Source organism: Pongo abelii, chromosome 11, assembly GCF_028885655.2.
Source record: "Pongo abelii isolate AG06213 chromosome 11, NHGRI_mPonAbe1-v2.0_pri, whole genome shotgun sequence".
Taxonomy (NCBI): Eukaryota; Metazoa; Chordata; class Mammalia; order Primates; family Hominidae; genus Pongo; species Pongo abelii.
Window position 1 is genome coordinate 60617654 of NC_071996.2, and position 19671 is coordinate 60637324.

The 19671-nt window shown below is 39.9% G+C and overlaps 1 protein-coding gene across 2 annotated transcripts in view; it reads right to left on the bottom strand.

The window, feature by feature from the left end:
* Positions 1–19671, bottom strand: part of CCDC148 (coiled-coil domain containing 148) — a 330389-nt gene that overhangs the window by 14018 nt on the left and 296700 nt on the right. Inside the window, exon 15 of one of the 2 annotated variants that reach the window (XR_008522611.2) lies at positions 4307–4396. Coding sequence is in view for 1 of the 2 variants with exons in the window: in XM_054548893.2 (XP_054404868.1) it covers positions 4388–4396 (9 nt within the window). In the remaining variant the exon portion in view is untranslated. Of the gene's footprint in view, positions 1–3747; positions 4397–19671 lie in introns of those variants that run through there. The other variant, XM_054548893.2, reaches the window with a different exon arrangement.

Genomic DNA, 19671 nt, shown 5'->3' on the forward strand with positions numbered 1-19671 from the left:
TTTTTTTTTACAGGGAGAAGGAGAGGCTATGAGAGGGAGAAGAATGAAATAATTACAGTTAATCTTCTCAACTCCTGCAAGGAGTGTGTGTGTGCGCACAGGTGCGTGCATGCATGCATTTGTGTCTGTGTCTTCCTCACTGGTATTTCCTATCTCAATAAACCATATCACTTGCACAAGCCAGAAACTTGGGAAACCCCTGTGATGATTCTTTCTCCTTAATTCCCACAGCCAGTCAATCACTAAGTCTTATTAATTGATCTTCCTAAATATTTCCCCAGTCTGTTCGTTTCCTTCCATCTTTTTGGCACCCATCCTAGTCCAGGCCACCATGGTCTCTCCTCCAGATCACTGAGGAAGCCTCGCTCCTGATCACCCTGCCTCCATTCTTGAAGTTTGATTGGGTTATTTTCCTGCTTCAAAGCCTTCACATTGGTCTTAGAATGAACAAAGCCCTGCGTGCAGCTTAGGCATTCCCGACTGGGCCCAGCTTGGTAGCCCAGCTCACCTTACCCACTTCTTCCCCTTGTGTCTGCCCTCCAGGCACATCATCCTTGGTTCTTCAGTCTTACCCAAGGCACAAATTCACAAAGGCACAATCCCTTGGGAAGGACTGCCAACAGATCCATCCAATGGGGGTGCTTAGCTGCGGGGACAAGTGGGACTGAGATCCACCCTGTCCAGCTAGCTGTGAGACCTGGACAGGGTGAATCTCAGTCCACCCTGAGCCACATCGACTGAGGGGGCCTTTTCCTGATTTATACAACGGTGTTATATGGGATAGTGGGAACTCTTAGTGCCAATGTCCCTTCCCATTTCAGAGCCTTTTGCTGTCTACTCTCTCTGAAGGGCCCTCGCTTAACTCATGCTCATGGTTTAAACCTCAACTCAGAGATCCCTTCCCTTAGAAAGTCTTTCTAATCCTCAAACCAGATTCCTTCCATGCTCACCTGTAGGCCCCCTCCACAGCCCCCTCGACTACTTCTTCAAAGTCCGCAGCTTGCAACTATGTCATGATTGGGGTCATTATTTAATTAATGCCTACTGTCTACACTATAAGGTTCTGGAGAATAAAGACTGCACATATATTATTTGCTTCTATCGCTCCAAGCAGCTAAAACAGTACCAGACACATACTAGGCACTCAATAAATACTTGTCAAGTGAAGAATGAATCCTTTTTATAGCATTTCCCTTGTAAACTCTCACTATCATCTCACAGTCTTTGCAAGACTCATACTCTCCTTATTCAGTCCTGGTCAGCACAGCTCTACCTGGCTGTTCCTCCCACTACATCTCACTCTGTAGGGAGGAAAGTCCTCTGTACCATCAGTGTATATCTGTGGCAGTGTCTAGAACCTGTTTTCTCATATACACACAGCTTTCCCCTCTGTCAAAACCAAGCCCCAAATTCACCTCCTTTGGGGAGGCCTCCAACTTCAATTTTCCCTCAAGTCATCACTTCTTCCCTCCTTTCTTTAGAACTAGATTTGCACTGGGAAGACAGGAATTTGTTCTCATGCAGATGCCATGTTGAGAACATTTATCCTTTTTCATGTTCCTGGGCTGTCTTCATTTGGGAGGCTCACATTTCCTTTGTACTCTTAGCGTGTCATAGAGCTTTGTTCTCTACAGGTATCTTCTGACTGCTTACCTAGGCACGCTCTAGGTCTGGGCACTGGCTTTTTACCTCACCTGTAACACGCTTCTCTACTTATTCTCTCTTGCCCTCTTTGAACACCCTTCAAGAAGCAGATTGGCCTGCAAAAACCCTCTTCTGGTCATTTCTATGTATATTTGTGTGCATTTTTTGTGTGTTTTTTCCTTTGTTCATTCATTCATTATAAATATATATTCCTCCTTCTTCCCCAGTAGAATCTGAGACAGCTTACAAGGTTGAATAATAGCACATCAAGATAGTATAAGTTAGAACTAACTGGGCAAGAAAAGGAAAAGCAAAGGGAAGGGGCATCAACTGGTACAAGCCTGAAGCTTGTGCTCCTGTGCATTCCATAGAGTCTGTGCATCATCAGCAGAACGTGGGCCCTGAATTGGCTTGGGGCCAGTTAGTGGTTGCCTCATAAAGAGAACAAATTTACAGCATCTCTAAAATAAAAATGCAAACTAATGATCAGGAGAAGAACTAGTCCTGATTCTAAGAGGCCACACTGTGTAGAGATGAGTGTGGATCTCAGACCGCCTGGGTGTGGAGTTGGGGGGATGAGCCCCAGTTGGGGGTCAGTGTGTTCATTCCAGGACACCGCCCTGAGGTTCTCAACACGGGTGCATACTAGGATCACCAGGGAAGCCTTTTGAAAACACTGTTCAGAGGTCCACCTCAGACCAATTCAACAAGAATCTCTGGGAGTGGGACTGGGAGGCTCTATTTTTTATTTTGCAGCCTAAGTTGAGAGTTACCAATTTAGAAGAATGGACAGTCTGTGACTCTGGCATGTGCTCTTCCAGCTGAACTTCTAAAACTCTTTAGGCCTTGTCTCCACTGGAATAGTTATATAAAGATCAAGTTCGCTAGCAACAGTATCTTATTCATTTTATATTCCAGCAACTTGCATAGTGTCTGGCACATAGTAAGACTGAAAGGATTTTACATTTATATATATAACAGTTTATAATTTATATAACATATGTGATATATTAAAAATTACATATAATTATAATGATATAATTATATACTATACATTATATATTAATAAAATAATATAATTCATTCAATCTTACTGTGTATGTGTATATATATTCATACATATACACATATACACACACATATTTGTTGGTATGTATAAAATTATATACAAAAACATACAAAAAACTAAAACACCCCAATGAAAGATGAAACAAAAATGAACAAAATCACAAAAATAAATAACAAAAAATAGCTGACTACCTCTCAGGGTAATTTTATCCAAATGTTATCACCTGAACAAGTCTTCAGATCGACATATATATATTAGTCAATATAATTTGCTTTTGTATTCCATTTTCATTCCCAAACATCAGCACAGGAAACACTTAAGTTTAATCATTGCTTAGAAAAACTCAATCTGTAATCCAAAATACACAAAATAACGTTTTTGACTTATTTTTATCAGCTATAGAATGTTATCTAGTGTGTTGCATCCTGTAGAGGCTTCATACGGGATGTAAACTATCAACTTCAGGAATATAATAGTTTGAACTTTATTTATTCCTTTTACAGACACAGTTTTAACATTTGGGATTCATTTTGGAGACCCCTGATAAAATCTATGAATCTGGTCTTCAGGAAAACACACATTCATACATATGCCCCCAAATCTGCATATAATTTCATGGGTTTGTGCACCTTCCTTAGGTTAGGTTGTGGCAGGACACCTGTGTCCTCTACCAAAGGCCAGAGCTCCTGTGGGTGGCCCTTGCCACACTGCTGTCCTCCTTGGGTTCTGGTAATTGCCATGCTTTAGCCCTCTCGGATCAGGGCTGGTAACAGTTGTTTCCAGCTGCATCATCCCTTGTGGCTCCCTAAATCTTGCCCACCCCTTGTAAACAGTCCCTTCAGTACGTTCTCTCGGTTCCCTGTTTAATTATGCCATCTGGTTCCTGCTGAGACCCAGTAATACAGCCTCCAAAATACATCTGGGGACCAAAACCATTTTGAAAATCACTGACTTAAGGAACTGAAGTCATTCTATATGAAGATCTTTCAATTATACATTTTTTAAATTGCAAAACAGAAGCTAATTCTTTAACTGGTAAAATACTTTAAAAAATATAATCCTCTGTACAAGAATGTATTCTTTTATTTAGAGATTCTCGTGAACTCTCCAGGGCCTGCAGCCTGAGAAACATGGTGCTCAACTTATTTTCCTAGCTGGCTGCTGGGCATCACATGTATGACAGAATTGAAAACTTGAGTAAAAGACAGATTAATGGCCTCTACTGTTTGCCTCCAAGCTACAAGTCCTGTCATCCTGTCATGGAAGGAAATTAAAATTGTCTGATACATACTGAGTTTCATAAAGCCACACTGTTCCTCTCCAGGATCCTGTGTGCCTCTAGATGTCTATACCATAAATAGATTTTTTTTTTGAGGATTTGATCAACAATCTTCACCTCAGGGTTGGAGCTATGTAAACTAATCTTTAATTATTAAGATCTCCCTTTGTTCCTTTTAAAAATTAATGAATTATACATGTTTTTTTCTTTCCCAGTCCTCCAGAACTTTCTCTGTCTTTTAATGATCCTAAAACTATAGCCAGTGACTCTGCAAACCACTGTCTCCTAAAATGAATAACTGGAAAAAAACTTACCATTTGCAGTCTGCTTCATTATTCACTTCTCAATGATTTTCTCAATTTCTGATTTGTATTTTCACTCCTCCCAAACAGAAGTCATTCAATCTAGAATCAATTTAACATTTGTTTTTCTAAAAAACTGAGCATAGCAGTTTTCACTTGAGAACAAGAGCCATTAAACCACTTTTTCCCCTTGAAACATTAAGCCTGATTTAAATATTATTTTTTACTAGTATAAAGTAGTTTAGAAATTCATTAGGCAAACAACCTAGACCAGTATCATATTTTGCAGAGGACTGGTCTAGAATTATCCTGCTACAAAGTAGTAGTTTAGGGTTGTGTCTATTTTTCTATATTTCTAATATTTCTTGGAAAAGCTATTCCATCTATAGTAGCTTAATTGTTAACATTGTGAGGCACTGTGGATGTTCCAAGGTTACAGACATTATCTGGGTCATTGGATTTTGCCCATTCCTTGTTAAAACAGGAAGATGGATCTTTAAAAACCTAGATGCTTTTCATACCCAAATCAACTTATTTTTTCATTTGAGTTCAAGTTTGTACATTTCCTACCAGCATTCCAACCAACAAAAACCAATGATGAGATGAAATAAAATGTCACCCAGGTTCCACTTACTCTAAGTAAATGATCAGCAGTGACCACGAGCCCTCTACTCAGATCTGTTTCCTATACTTCACAGTCCTACTTTCAGTGCTATCTTCTTCCTTCCACTAGGACCCCAGAGGACTCACCTCTTAAAGAGCCAGTCCAAAGTTGGTTTAAGGCTACAATGCTATGAACTCGCTCCAAGTAAACAAGCAAATGACAGAACAAATATATTTATAAAGAATCTACTTTCTGTAAGTCACAAGACTAGGTCTTATGAGAGAACAAGATACAGCCAGCTCCATTAAGCAATTTGCAACCTAGTAAGTTCAAGGCACTAAGACAAATGTGTGAATGACTAGAACTCAAAGGATAATCTGATAGACTCCAAAAAAGAGGTAGACATACAAGTGCTTTGAGAGGTTAAACAAAGTAAATGATACTATGGAGCTGAGAGGGTTCGAAAGGTTTCTTGGCTAAGGTGGATATTCGAGATGAGCTTTACTTAAGGGTATTTTGATAGAGGTTCTAGGGGAGGTGTTGTCACTAAAAGGAAAAGCATTAAGAAAAAATGAGGAAAAGACAGGACATATGACTAGAATGGTGAAGAATCCTGGTTGGCTGAATCTGGAAATGTATTTTGGGAGTCTATTAGGTAGGGTCCTAAAAGTCAGGTTAAGAAGATGGGACCATATCGGCCAGGCAATGGGAAGTTGTTCAAAAGTGTAAAAGCACTGGTTCTTTTTCAGATAAAGATCACTAACAAGAAACACCTGGATGTAGATGACCAATACTTGACCAGCTACATTTCACAATTTCCAAGGTGGTGGTGGGTGGTCAGGGGGAGATGGATTAAAGATAAGATGAGGCCTCCAAAGACACTATTTGCTTGTTAGTCAGTTCCCTTACTTGTGAAGGTCAGTGGCTTCAAATTTTTACCTAAAAAGTCAAGCCGCTTACATATTTCAGAATAAAAACTGCTTTTTCATGTGAAAGATCATGTGCTTCCGAAGTCTTCTTATGTTAAAAGGCTAAGGAGGGTTCAAACATGACAAAGCCTGAGCAGAGGATGTGGGAGACAGTGGCGTTGAAATGACTGATGAGTGAGAGATGTCAGTGATGATCTCAGCAACTATGCAGATAAAACGTTATACGGTTTTGTGGCTAATAAAAAATTAGCTTTTCCAAAAAAATGTATAAAATTTAATTCATTAAAAAGTAAAGTCTCAGTGAAATTCTGATACATGCTACAACATGGATAAAACTCAGGATATTATGCTAAATGAAATACTACACACATACAGATAAATATTGTACTATTTCACTTATATGAGGTACTTAGAGTAGACAAATTCACAGAGAAAGAAAGTAGGATACTGGTTACCAGGGGCTGAGAAAAAGAGGAAGTGGGATTCATTGTTTTATGAGCACAGAGTTTCAGTTTGGGATGAAGAAAAAGTTCTGAAGATGGATAATGGTGATAGTTGCACAATAACGTGAATGTACTTAATGCTACTGAACTGTACATGCAAAAGGGTTAAAATGATAAATGTTATGTAAGTTTCACTATCATAAAAATGTAAAGGCTCAATGAGGTCTATTTTGTGGTTTTTATAATACCACATTCTAATTTACTAATTTTATTAATTTACTCATTGCTGATACTCATGCCTGCTGGTTGGCATTTCTACGTGGGCTTCTCTGATCTACAGGAGTTAAGTGGCTCTAAGAAGGTTCTGTGGTGAGTGATGAGTCATACAGCAAAGGAGTTGAGTATGGTAATGGCTACCAGCAGGGAGACCGTGTAGCCCCATGTTCTTATCTCCAATATAAGACTGTATCTGCCAAGAAGGCCTAAATCTTTGAATCCCGCAGTTCAGGCATTCTTGCTCAAGATAGCATAGCTGACTGAAGTTATTTTTAAAGCACAGTTTATCAGACTCAGGAATGCAGTGAGAAGATATGACTGACACATCAATAGCTATCAGAAAGAATGATTAAATCTAAAATACTAGAGAGAAGAGAAGAAGGTAGACACACCAGGGAGTATTTCTACAGGATCAAAGGCTGTGAATTTAAAATGGAATTTTCCTGCATCAATCCAACAGGCATTACCCTGGGTATAAATACTCTGATGTCTCAATAACAGAAGAACAACTAATAAGGTAATTTATCTTTTCAGGTTGTCATAGCATACATGGGACTCTGTGGGGTCAAAATATGTTGCTACAGAAAGATAGAAATTATCATGAAGTGAAGGGAAATAATAAGAAAAAATGAAAGGAAATATTGAGAGGGAAGGGAGATTAGTAAGCAAGGAGAACAGTTGTGGAAGGATATTATGAGAAGAAGTTTACTGGGGGTTCTGCAAGAGGGAGAGCTATTATACCCCAAGGCATCGCAAACATCTACAAAGGCTGCATGAAATGTTTTGGGAAGAGAATCAAAACACGCTAGAAAAAAAGAGAAAACTTAAAGCCAGGTTTGTGACCTGGGCTTACAGCTGATACCAAACATGAAGGCTAAGATTTAAAGCTCGTGTAGACATGAGGCTTCGTGTCAGGTGAGGTGGATATTGGAACTAAGACCCAGCTAAAGAAATCCTCCCACCTACACAGCAGATTCTACTGAATCTAGTTTGTCTCTGTTTAACAAGCAATGGGAAAAAAATACAATTCCTTAAGAAAGTCAAACTCCATGCCTGAGTCTGGCTTGAAATTTGAACTTATGTTTCAGGAACTCCCATTTTAAAAGATATACCGGAAATTGGGTCATGGAACAGAGACACCCCCGGTGCTCCTAGCATAATAAATGCAAAATCACGTGGGGAAGCAGACACACCCAGGTGACACATGATTCTCACAAAATAGCCAGTCTCGTTGAAGATAAGCTCATGATAGAAAGTCACAGAATAAGCAAGTAACAATATTTGTGTGAGGCACAGTCAACAGGAGGATTAGACCCAAGAATGTGGCTAGAATCGGGCCTTAAAGAAAGCAACTGCCATATAATAGCTTTAAAATCATCAAAGCAATACCAGAAGTAATTAAAACACAAGAATAAGAAATGTGAAAAGACATGTGAGGATCATGGCGGACGCGAGGCAAGACTAGATTGCAGCTCCGACTGGGACAGACAGAGCTGTGTGTGGAGGCTCGCATCGTGAATTTTTGCTCCACAACGACTGCAGGAATAAATCAGAAAACTTCCGAGGACCCACAGACCCCCTGAAGAAAGCAGATTGCTCCTGCAGGGACCGGGAGACAACCCAAATACTCTGAGTGCCCAAACTGGAAGTGGGAAAGGGAGATTGTCTGCCCCCAAACACACCTCCCCACTGGGGAAACTGAAGGCCTAGATTATGGGAGAAGATTTTGACCTTACCTGGAGCTGAGTAATTTAGAAAGCCAGTGAAATACAGGGGTAGAGGAAGCAGTGGGAAAAGCCGTGGGAGCTCGCTGGGTCCCCTGGCAAGCTGTTTTTGCCTGGCCTCACAGGGGCGCTTTGGGAGGATGGCCAAAGGTGCTGGGAAAAGGCCACAGGGAGAAGGAAATCTCCAGCTGAATTTTGTAACAATTTGAACTGATGGAGAAGTCTCCTGGCCAGAACTCGGGGCAGGGGGTCAATCTGGTGTGCTGACTCCACAGGTAGGGGAACAAGGAAAGCCATATTTGCTTTTGCAGCTGGGAGGCAGGTAGCCTGGGGCAAATTCTCAGCTCAGGTAGCTGAAGACAAAAGGCATATAGTCTTGGGAGTTCTGAGGCACCCCCCCCCCCTCGCCCACCACCTGTTCCTCCTATCCTATCACAGCTGATGCTCTCTGGAAAGCACCACCTCCTGGCCAGAGGCCAAACAGCGCAAAAACAGTGCATTAAACCACCGACGCTAAGAACCCCCCCAGAGTCCATTTCACCCCTCTGCCACCTCCACTGGAACAGGTTGTTAGATAAGAGTTCTAAATTTCTTTTCAAAGAATCAATATGTCAGTATGTTCAATTCTTTACCATCTACTTTTAAACTTAACTTTCTCATAAAGCAAGCTTTTTCGATTACCTGCTCCACCCTGACTCATTTCAATTACCTGTCCCACCCTGACTCATTCCTATTACCTACTCCACCCTGACTCATTCTGATTACCTGCTGTGTCATAACCATTTTTCTCGCCAAACCACTCACCCCCGTCACTCTCTTTAAATTAGCCAATCGGAATTAGTTTAGCTTGTGTGGTCTAACTCTAGCCAAGAGGTGAACGACACAGCAGCAGGGGCCACATGCGTCAGGGATAAGAACCCCTTCCCCTCCCTTGTCCAAGTGTGTACTCACCATTGCTTCATCTGTAAGGGTGCACACTTCTATAGAAGTACCTTGCCTTGCTGAGAATTAAAAAGAAAATTTTATATTCGAGTGCTATTTCTTTTGTGGCACCAAAACTTTACATATAACAAGGTGCTGGTATCCATGGCTGAGAGACCCAGGTGGTTCACATCACAGGACTCAGCAGACAACCCCCAGTACCAGCTAGGAGCCTGGTAGACTCACTAGGCGGCTAGATCCAAAAGACAGATAACAATCACTACAGCTTGGCTCTCAGGAAGCCACATCCATAGGAAAAGGGGGAAAGTACTACATCAAGGCAACACCCCATGGGACAAAAGAATCTGCACAACAGCCTTCAGCCCTAGGCCTTCCCTCTGACAGAGCCCACACAAATGAGAAAGAACCAGAAAACCAATTCTGGTAATATGACAAAACAAGGCTCTTTACCACCTGCCAAAAAATCACACTAGCTCACCAGCAATGGGCCCAAACCAAGAAGAAATCCCTGATTTACCTGAAAAAGAATTCAGGAGGTTAGTTATTAAGCTAATCAGAAAGGCACCAGAGAAAGACAAAGCCGTGTAAGGAAATCCAAAAAATGATAAAAGAAGTAAAGGGAGAAATATTCAAGGAAATAGATAGTATAAATAAAAAACAATCAAAACTTCAGGAAACAATGGACATGCTTACAGCAATGCAAAATGCTCTGGCAAGTCTCAGCAATAGAATTGAACAAGTAGAAGAAAGAACTTCAGAGCTCAAAGACAAGGTCTTCGAATTAACCCAATCCAACAAAGATGAAGAAAAAAGAATAAGAAAATATTAACAAAGCCTTTCCAAGAAGTCTGGGATTATGTTAAATTACCAAACCTAAGAATAGTCGGTGCTCCTGAGGAAGAAGAGAAATCTAAAAGTATGGAAAACATATTTGGGGGAATCATCAAGGAAAATTTCCCTGGCCTTGTGAGAGACCTAGACAACCAAATACAAGAAGTACAAAGAACACCTGGGAAATTCATTGCAAAAAGATCACCTAGGCATAGTCATCAGGTTATCTAAAGTTAAGATGAAGGAAAGAATCTTAAGAGCTGTGAAACAGAAGCACCAGGTAACCTGTAAAGGAAAACCTACCAGATTAAAAGCAGATTTCTCAGCAGAAACCCTATAAGCTAGAAGGGATTGGGGCCCTATCTTCAGCCTCCTCAAAACAATTATCAGGCAAGAATTTTGTATTCAGCAAAACTAAGCTTCATGTAAGAAGGAAAGATAGTCTTTTTCGCACAAAGAAATGCTGAGAGAATTTGCCACTACCAAGCCACCACTACAAGAACTGCTAAAAGGAGCTCTAAATCTTGAAACAAATCCTGAAAACACATCAAAACAGAACCTCTTTAAAGCATGAATCTCATAGGACCTATAAAACAAAAATACAATTTAAAAAACAAAAACAAACAACCAAGGTATACAGGCAACAAATAGCATGATGGATGGAACTGTACCTCACAACTCAATACTAACAGTGAATGTAAAGAGCCTAAGTACTCCACTTAAAAGATACAGAATTGCAGAATGGATAAGAATTCATCAACCAACTATCTGTTGCCTTAAAGAGACTCACCTAACACATAAGGATGTGCACAAACTTCAGGTAGAGGGGTGGAAAAAGACATTTCATGCAAATGGACACCAAAAGTAAGCAGGAGTAGCTAGTCTTATATCAGACAAAACAAATTCAAAGCAATAGCATTAAAAGAGACAAAAAGGGACATTATATAATGATAAAAGGCCTTGTCCAACAGGAAAATATCACAAACCTAAACATATATGCACCTAACACTGGAGCTCCCAAATTTATAAAACAAGTGATAATAGACCTAAGAAATGAGATAGACAGTAACACAATAATAGCGGGGGACTTCAATACTCCATGGACAGCACTAGACAGGTCATCAAGACAGAAAGTCAACAAAGAAACAATGGATTTAAACTATACCCTGAAACAAATGGACTTAACAGATATATACAGAACATTCCATGCAACAACCACAGAATATACATTCTACTCAACAGTGCATGAAACTTTCTCCAAGACAGACCATATGATAGGCAACAAAACAAGCCTCACGAAATTCAAGGAAATTGAAATTATATCAAGCACTCTCTCAGACCACAGTGGAATAAAACTAGAAATCAACTCCAAAAGGAACCTTCAAAACCATGCAAATACATGGAAATTAAATAACCTGCTCTTGAATGATCATGGGGTCAACAATGAAATCAAGATGGAAATTAAAGGCCAGGCACAGTGGCTCACGCCTGTAATCCCAGCACTTTGGGAGGCCGAGGTGGGCAGATCACGAGGTCAGGAGATCAAGACCATCCTGGCTAACATGGTAAAACCCTGTCTCTACTGAAAATACAAAAAATTAGCCAGGCGTGGTGGCAGGCACCTGTAGTCCTAGCTACTTGGGAGGCTGAGGCAGGAGAATGGCGTGAACCTGGGAGGTGGAGCTTGCAGTGAGCCGAGATCGCGCCACTGCACATGAGCCTGGGCAACAGAGCAAGACTCTGTCTCAAAAAAAGAAAAAAAAGATTGAAATGAGAAAATTTTTCATACTGAGCAACAATAGTAACACAACCTATCAAAACCTCTGGGACACAGCAAAGGCGGTGCTAACAGCAAAGTTCATAGCCCTAAATGCCTACATCAAAAAGGAGGGAAGAGCACAAACAGACAATCAAAGGTCACACCTCAAGGAACTAGAGAAACAAGAACAAACCAGACCCAAATTCAGCAGGAGAAAGGAAATAACCGAGATCAGAGCAGGACTAAATGAAATAAAAAAAAAAATACAAAAGATAAATGAAACAAAAAAAGCTGGTTCTTTGAAGAGATAAATAAAATTGATAGACCATTAGCAAGAATTAACCAAGAAAAGAAGACAGAAAATCCAAATAAGCTCAATAAGAAATGAAATGGGAGATATTACAACTGACACCACAGAAATACAAAAGATTATTCAAGGCTACTATAAAGACATTTATATGCATGAACTAGAAAACTTAGAAAAGATGGATAAATTATTGGAAAGATACAACCCTCCTAGCTTAAATCAGGATGAATTAGATACCCTGAACAGACCAATAACAAGCAGCGAGATTGAAATCATAATTTTAAAAATTACCAACAAAAAAGAGTCCAGGACCAGACAGATTCACAGCAGAATTCTACCAGACATTTAAAGAAGAATTGGTATGAAGCCTATTGACACTATTCCATAAGATAGAGAAAGAGGGAACCTACCCTTAATCATTCTATGAAGCAAGTATCACCTAAATACCAAAACCAGGAAAAAACATAACCAAAAAAGAAAACTACAGACTAAGATCTCTGATGAACACAGATGCTAAAATCCTTAACAAAATACTAGCTAACCAAATCCAACAACATATCAAAAAGATAATCCACCATGATCAAGTGGGTTTCATACCAGGGATGCAGGGATGGTTTAACATATGCAAATCAATAAATGTGATACACCACATAAACAGAATTAAAAACAAAAATCACATGATGATCTCAATTGATGCAGAAAAAGCATTAGACAAAATCCAGCATCTCTTTATTATTAAAACTCTCAGCAAAATCAACACACAAAGGACATACCTCAATATAATAAAAGCCATCTATGACAAACCCACAGCCAACATAGTACTTAAAGGGGAAAAGTTGAAAGCATTCCCCCTGAGAACTGGAATAAGACAAGGATGTTCACTCTTACCACTCCTCTTCAACATAGTACTGGAAGTCCTAGCCAGAGCCATCAGACAAGAGAAAAAAATAAAAGGCATCCAAATCAGTAAAGAGATTTTGCTGTTTGCTGAGGATATGATTGTTTACCTAGAAAACCCTAAAGATTCCTCTGGAAAGCTCCTAGAACTGCTAAGAAAAATTCAGCAAAGTTTCCAGATGCAAAATTAATGTAGTAGTTCTTCTATACACCAACAGTGACCAAGCTGAGAATCAAATTGAGAACTCAACCCCTTTTACAATAGTTGCAAAAAAAAATTACTTAGGAGTATACCTAACCAAGGAGGTGAAAGACCTCTACAAAGAAAACTACAAAACGCTGCTGAAAGAAATCATAGACAATACAAACGAATGCAAACACATCCCATGCCCATGGATGGGTAGAATCAATATTGTGAAAATGACCATATTGCCAAAAGCAATCTATAAATTCAATGCAATCCCCATCAAAATACCATCATTCTTCACAGAATTAGAAAAAACAATTCTAAAATTCATATGGAACCAAAAAAGAGCCCACATAGCCAAAGCAAGACTAAGCAAAAAGAACAAATCTGGAAGCATCACATTACCTGATTTCAAACTATACTATACAGCCATAGTCACCAAAACAGCATGGTACTGGTATAAATATAGGCACATAGATCAATGGAACAGAATAGAGAACCCCAAAATAAACTCAAATACTTACAGCCAACTGATCTTTGATAAAGCAAACATAAACATAAAATGGGGGAAAGGACACCCTTTTCAAAACAAACGGTACAGAAATAATTGGCTAGCCACATGTAGGAGAATGAAACTGGATCCTCACCTCTCACCTTATACAAAAATCAACTTAAAATGGATTAAGGACTTAAATATAAGATCTGAAACTATAAAAATTCTAGAAGATAACATTGGAAAAGCCCTTCTAGACATTGGCTTAGGCAAGGATTTCATGACCAAGAGCCCAAAAGCAAATGCAATAAAAACAAAAATTAATTGTTGGGACTTAATTAAACTAAAGAGCTTTTTCACAGCAAAGAAACAGTCAGCAGAGTAAACAGACAACCCACAGAGTGGGAAAAAATCTTCACAATCTATACATCTGACAAAGGACTAATCCAGAATCTACAAAAAACTCAAACAAATTAGTGAGGAAAAAAACAAACAATCCCATCAAAAAGTGGGCTTAGGACATGAATAGACAATTCCAAAAAGAAGATATACAAATGGCCAACAAACATATAAAAAATGCTCAACATCACTAATGATCAGGGAAATGCAAATCAAAACCACAGTGGGGTACAACCTTACTCCTGCAAGAAGGGCCATAATCAAAAAGTCAAAAACATGGATGTGGTAAACAGGGAACACTTCCACACTGCTGGAGGAAATGTAAACTAGTACAACCACGATGGAAAACAGTGTGGAGATACCTTAAGGAACTAAAAGGAGAACTACCATTTGAGGCAGCATTCCCACTACTGGGTATCTACGCAGAGGAAAAGAAGTCATTATATGAAAAAGATACTTGCACACGCATGTTTATAGCAGCACAATTCACAATTGCGAAAATGTGGAACCAACCCAAATGCCCAATCAACAAGTGGATAAACTGTGAGATATATATATATATCACAGATAGATGTATAGTAATGTTCATATATATGTATGAATACTACTCAGCCATAAAAAGGAATGAATTAATAGCATTCGCAGCAACCTGGATGGGATTGGAGACTATTATTTTAAGTGAAGTAACTCAGGAATGGAAAACCAAACACCATATGTTCTCACTCATAAGTGGGAGGTGAGCTATGAGGATGCAAAGGCATAAGAATGACACAGTGGACTTTGGGGACTCAGAGGGAAAGGGTGGGAAGTGGGTGAGGGATAAAAGACTACAAATAGAATGCAGTGTATACTGCTCGGGTGATGAGTGGACCAAAATCTCACAGATCACCACTAAATAACTTACTGATGTAACCAATCACCACCTGTTCCCACAATAATCTATGGAAATAAAAAAAATAAAAATAAACTTTTTGAAAGAAATGTGAAAAGACAAGTTTGCTTCGAATGATAATGTTAATGATGATGATGATGATGATGATAGCATAGTACTGACTACACACTACACACTCTATTTTTGCAAATAACTCATTTAATCCTCACAACACTATAGTATTATTATTGTGTTATGAGGCATTATTATTTTCCCATTTTATAGTTGAGGAAACTAAAAGACAGTGAAGTTAAGTAACTTGCCCTGGGTCATAGATCTAATAGGTGACAGAGTTGACATTTGCACAAGGGCATTCTTTATTTGGAGTACAGGGCCTTAAGCACTATACCAAATTAAGAACTAAATCTATTTCCAACTGAAATTTCAAAAGAACTTCAGGATTCGAGAATTACAAAAATTAAAATGTTGGTAATTGTAAAGAAAATTCAGCAGGTGAGTTAAATAGCCGGTTAGGCATCGTTGAAGAAAAAAGGCATGTATAATAATGTATAATGGAACTGAAAAAAATCTAAGAATGCAGTACAGAAAGAAAGAAATGGCAAATATATGAGCAAAAGTAAGAAATCAAGAGAATAAAGTAAGAAGATCCAATATATTTCTCAAAATTCCAGAAGGAAAGAATAGAGAGAACAATAAAGAGGCAAAATTCAAAATAAAATGACTAAGAAATTTCCAAAGTTGGTAAAAGACATGAATATTCAAGAAGCACAGTATAAAGATATAGCACAAGTGAATAAATGTAATAAGGCTGTCTAAGAAAACTAAGAGAAAATGTTAAAAGGAAGCAAAAAAGGAAAGACAGATTCCTTACGAAGGAACAGTTAGATGGATAGCACATATCTCAATAGCAACCATGAACACTAGAAAATTCTAGATTATCTAGGTGATAATATCTGCAGAGTCCTGAGGAAAAATATTGTCAACTTAGAATTCTATAAGCAGGTAGAATATCAACCAAGTGTGAGGACAAACTAAAAACATTTTTAAACAAATAAAAATGGAGAGAGTCCCCTACACTTAGGTTATTGATGAAAGAATAGCTAATTGAAGGATACACTTCAGGTAAAAAAATAATTGACTCAGATAGGAAAATAGGATGCAAGAAGAAATGGTGAGCAAAGGAATACAAAAATAATGACTGAAAAAATAAATCTGAGGGATTAAAAATAAGTACTAAATAATGTTAAAATGGAAATCTGAAATATAGAATTGAGGGGTCCTAAGAGCCCACCATCGCTGGAGAGGAGAAGTTTGAAATAACATTAGACTTTATTACTTGTATATATTAAAATATAAGGTTGGAGGAGGGGGCAGAGTAAGATGGCCAAATAGAAGCCTCTAGCAATTATCCCCCCACCACCACAGGAACACCAAATTGAACAACTATCCATACACAAAAGCACCTTCATAAGAACCAAAAACCAGGTGAGTGACCACAGCACCTAGTTTTAACATCATAAGAGGCACTAAAGAGGGCATGAAAGACAATCTTGAATTATCTACACCATCCCCTCCTCATCCCTCGGCAGTGGCTACATGATGCAGAGAGAGAATCTGGGCATCTGGGAGAGGAAGAGTGCAGACATCATGGAACTTTACATTGGAACTCAGCACTGTCCTATCATAGTGGAAAACAACTTGGGGTAGAACTCAGCTGGTGCCCACAGAGGGAGCATTTAGACCAGCCCTAGCCAGAAGTGAATTGTCCAACCCAGTTGTCGGAACCTGAGTTCTGGCAAGCCTCACCACGATGGACTAAAGTTCTCTAGAGTTCTAGATAAACTTGAAAGGCAGTCTAGGCCACAAAGACTGCAATTCTTGGGCAAGTCCTGGTGCTGTGCTGGGCTGAGAACCAGTGGACTTAAAGGGCATGTGACCTAGTGAGACACCAATTCGGACAGCCAAAGGAGTGCTTGCATCACCCCTCCCCTAGCTCCAGGCAGCACAGCTCACAGCTCCAGGAGAGACTCCTTCACTCTGCTTGAGGAGAGGAGAGAAAAGAGTAAAGAGGACTTTGTTTTGCAACTTGGATACTAGCTCAGCCACAGTATAATAGGGACCAAGCAAAGTTCTGAGGCCCCCATTCAGAACCTAGGTCCCAGATGACATTTCTAGACACCACAGGCCAGAAGGGAATCTGTTGCCTTGAAGAGAAAGACGCAACTGCAGTAGGATTTATTACCTGTTGGCTAAGGGGCCCTTGGGCCTTGAATTATCAGCAGCAGTAGCCAGGCAATACTCACCACAGGCCTTGGGTGAGACTCAGAGATGTGCTGGCTTTAGGTGTGATCAAGCACATTCCCAGCTGTAGTGGCTATGGGGAGAGATTCCTTCTGCTTTAGAAGAGAAGAGGGAAGAGTGAAGGAAACTTTATCTTGCAGCTTGGTTACCAGCTGAGCTACAGTGGGATAGAGGACCAAGTGGGCTCCTGGAGTCCCCGATTCCAGGTCTAGGTTCCTAGAAGGCATTTTTGGACCTGCCCTGGACCACAGGGAAGCCCCCTTCTCTGAATGGAGACTCAGGACTGGCAGCATTCACCACAAGCTGACAAAAGAGCCCTTGGGCCTTGAGTGAACATCAGCAGTAGCCAGGCAATACTCACCATAGATCTAGGGCACTTGTGCTTATGAGGAATCTTCTGCTTAAGAAAAGAGGAGGGAAGGCTGGGCACGGTGGTTCATGCCTGTTATCCCAGCACTTTGGGAGGCTGAGGCAGGTGGATTACCTGAGGTCAGGAGTTTGAAACTAGCCTGACCAACAAGGTGAAACCCCATCTGTACTAAAAATGCAAAAATTAGCTGAGTGTGGTGGCAGGTGCCTGTAGTCCCACCTACTCAGGAGGCTAAGATAGGAGAATTGCTTGAACCCAGGAGGCAAAGGTTGCAGTGAGCTGAGATTGCACCACTTCACTCCAGCCTTGGTGAAAAAGAAAGAAAGAAAAGGGGCGGAAAGAGTGGGAAGGACTTTGTTTTGCAGCTTGGGTGCCAGTTCAGCCATAGTAGAATACAGCACTGGGTACACATGTAAGGTTCTGAACTCTAGGCCCTGGCTCCCAGATGGTACCTCTGGACCTACCTGAGACCCAGAAAAATTCACTGCCCTGAAGGGAATGACACAAGCCTGGCTGGATTTGCCACCTCTTGATTGTAGAACCCTTGGCCATTAAGTAAACATAGGTGGTAACTAAGCAGTGGCCATCCTGGTCCTTGAGCAAGACCCAGTGCTATGCTGGTTTCAGGATGACTCAGCACAGTCCCAGTGGTGGTGGCCATAGGGGTGCTTGTGTTACCCTCCTGCATCTTCAGGTTACTCAGCACAAAGAGAGGCACCATTTGTTTGGAGAACAGTAAGGGAAGAGAACAAGAATGTCTGCTTGGTAATCCAGGCAATTTTCCGGATCTTACCCAAGACCACCAAGGTAGTATCTTTACAAGTCTGCAAGAATCACAGCCTTACTGGCTTGGGGTGCCACTTAATGCAGATATAGCTTCAGTGACCAAAGTCTTAGATCACAACATTCAAGTCTCTTCAAATACCTGGAAAACCTTCCCAAGAAGGACAGGTACAAAGAAGCCCAGACTGCAAAGACTACAATAAATACCTAACTCTTCAATGGTCACAAACTGGTGAATATTCACAAGCATCAAGACCATCCAGGAAAACATGGCCTCACCAAACAAACTAAATAAGTCACCAGAAACCAATCCCAAAGAGACAGAGGTATGTGACCTTTCAGACAGAGAACTCAAAATACCTGTTTTGAGGAAGTTCAATGAAATTCAAGATAACACAGAGAAGGAATTCAGAATTCTATCAGATAAATTTAACAAAGAGATTGAAATAATTAAAAAGAATCAAGCAGAAATTCTGGAAGTGAAAAATGCAATTAACACACTAAAGAATTCATCAGAGTCTCTTAATAGCAGAATTGATCAAGCAGAATAATTAATGAGCTTGAAGACAGGCTATTTAAAAATACATAGAGGAGACAAAAGAAAAAAGAAAAACAATGAAGCACACCCACAAGATGTAGAAAATAGCCTCAAAAGGGCAAATCTAAGAGTTACTGGCCTTAAAGAGGAGGTAGAAAAAACAGACAGGGGTAGAAAGTTTATTCAAAAATAATAATAACAGAGAACTTCCCAAACCTAAAGAAATATATCAATATCCAAGTACAAGAAGGTTATACATGACCAAGCAGATTTGACCCAAAGATGACTACCTCAAGGTATTTAATAATCCAACTCCCAAAGGTCAAGTATAAAGAAGGGATCCTAAAAGCAGCAAGAGGGAAAAAACAAATAACATACAAAGGAGCTCCAACACATCTGGCACCAGACTTCTCAGTGGAAACATTTTGGGGGTCCAGGGGACCTTCCCAGCACTTCTTAAATTATACCATTATGATACATGTGATTCCATATCCTGGTAAAAACCCAAAGAAGAGTCATCACTTTATCTGATTTGTGGATATGTCCCATAATGTCCTATAGATATCCAATGTAATTCTTGATACTTGTGATAACAGAGGATGGTCAATTTGACAAACGCTGAGATCAGGAGGCAATAGAGTTGAGGGCTTAGAAGCCAGGTTACCTGGCTTTAAGTTCAGATTCTTATCCATTCTGTAATCT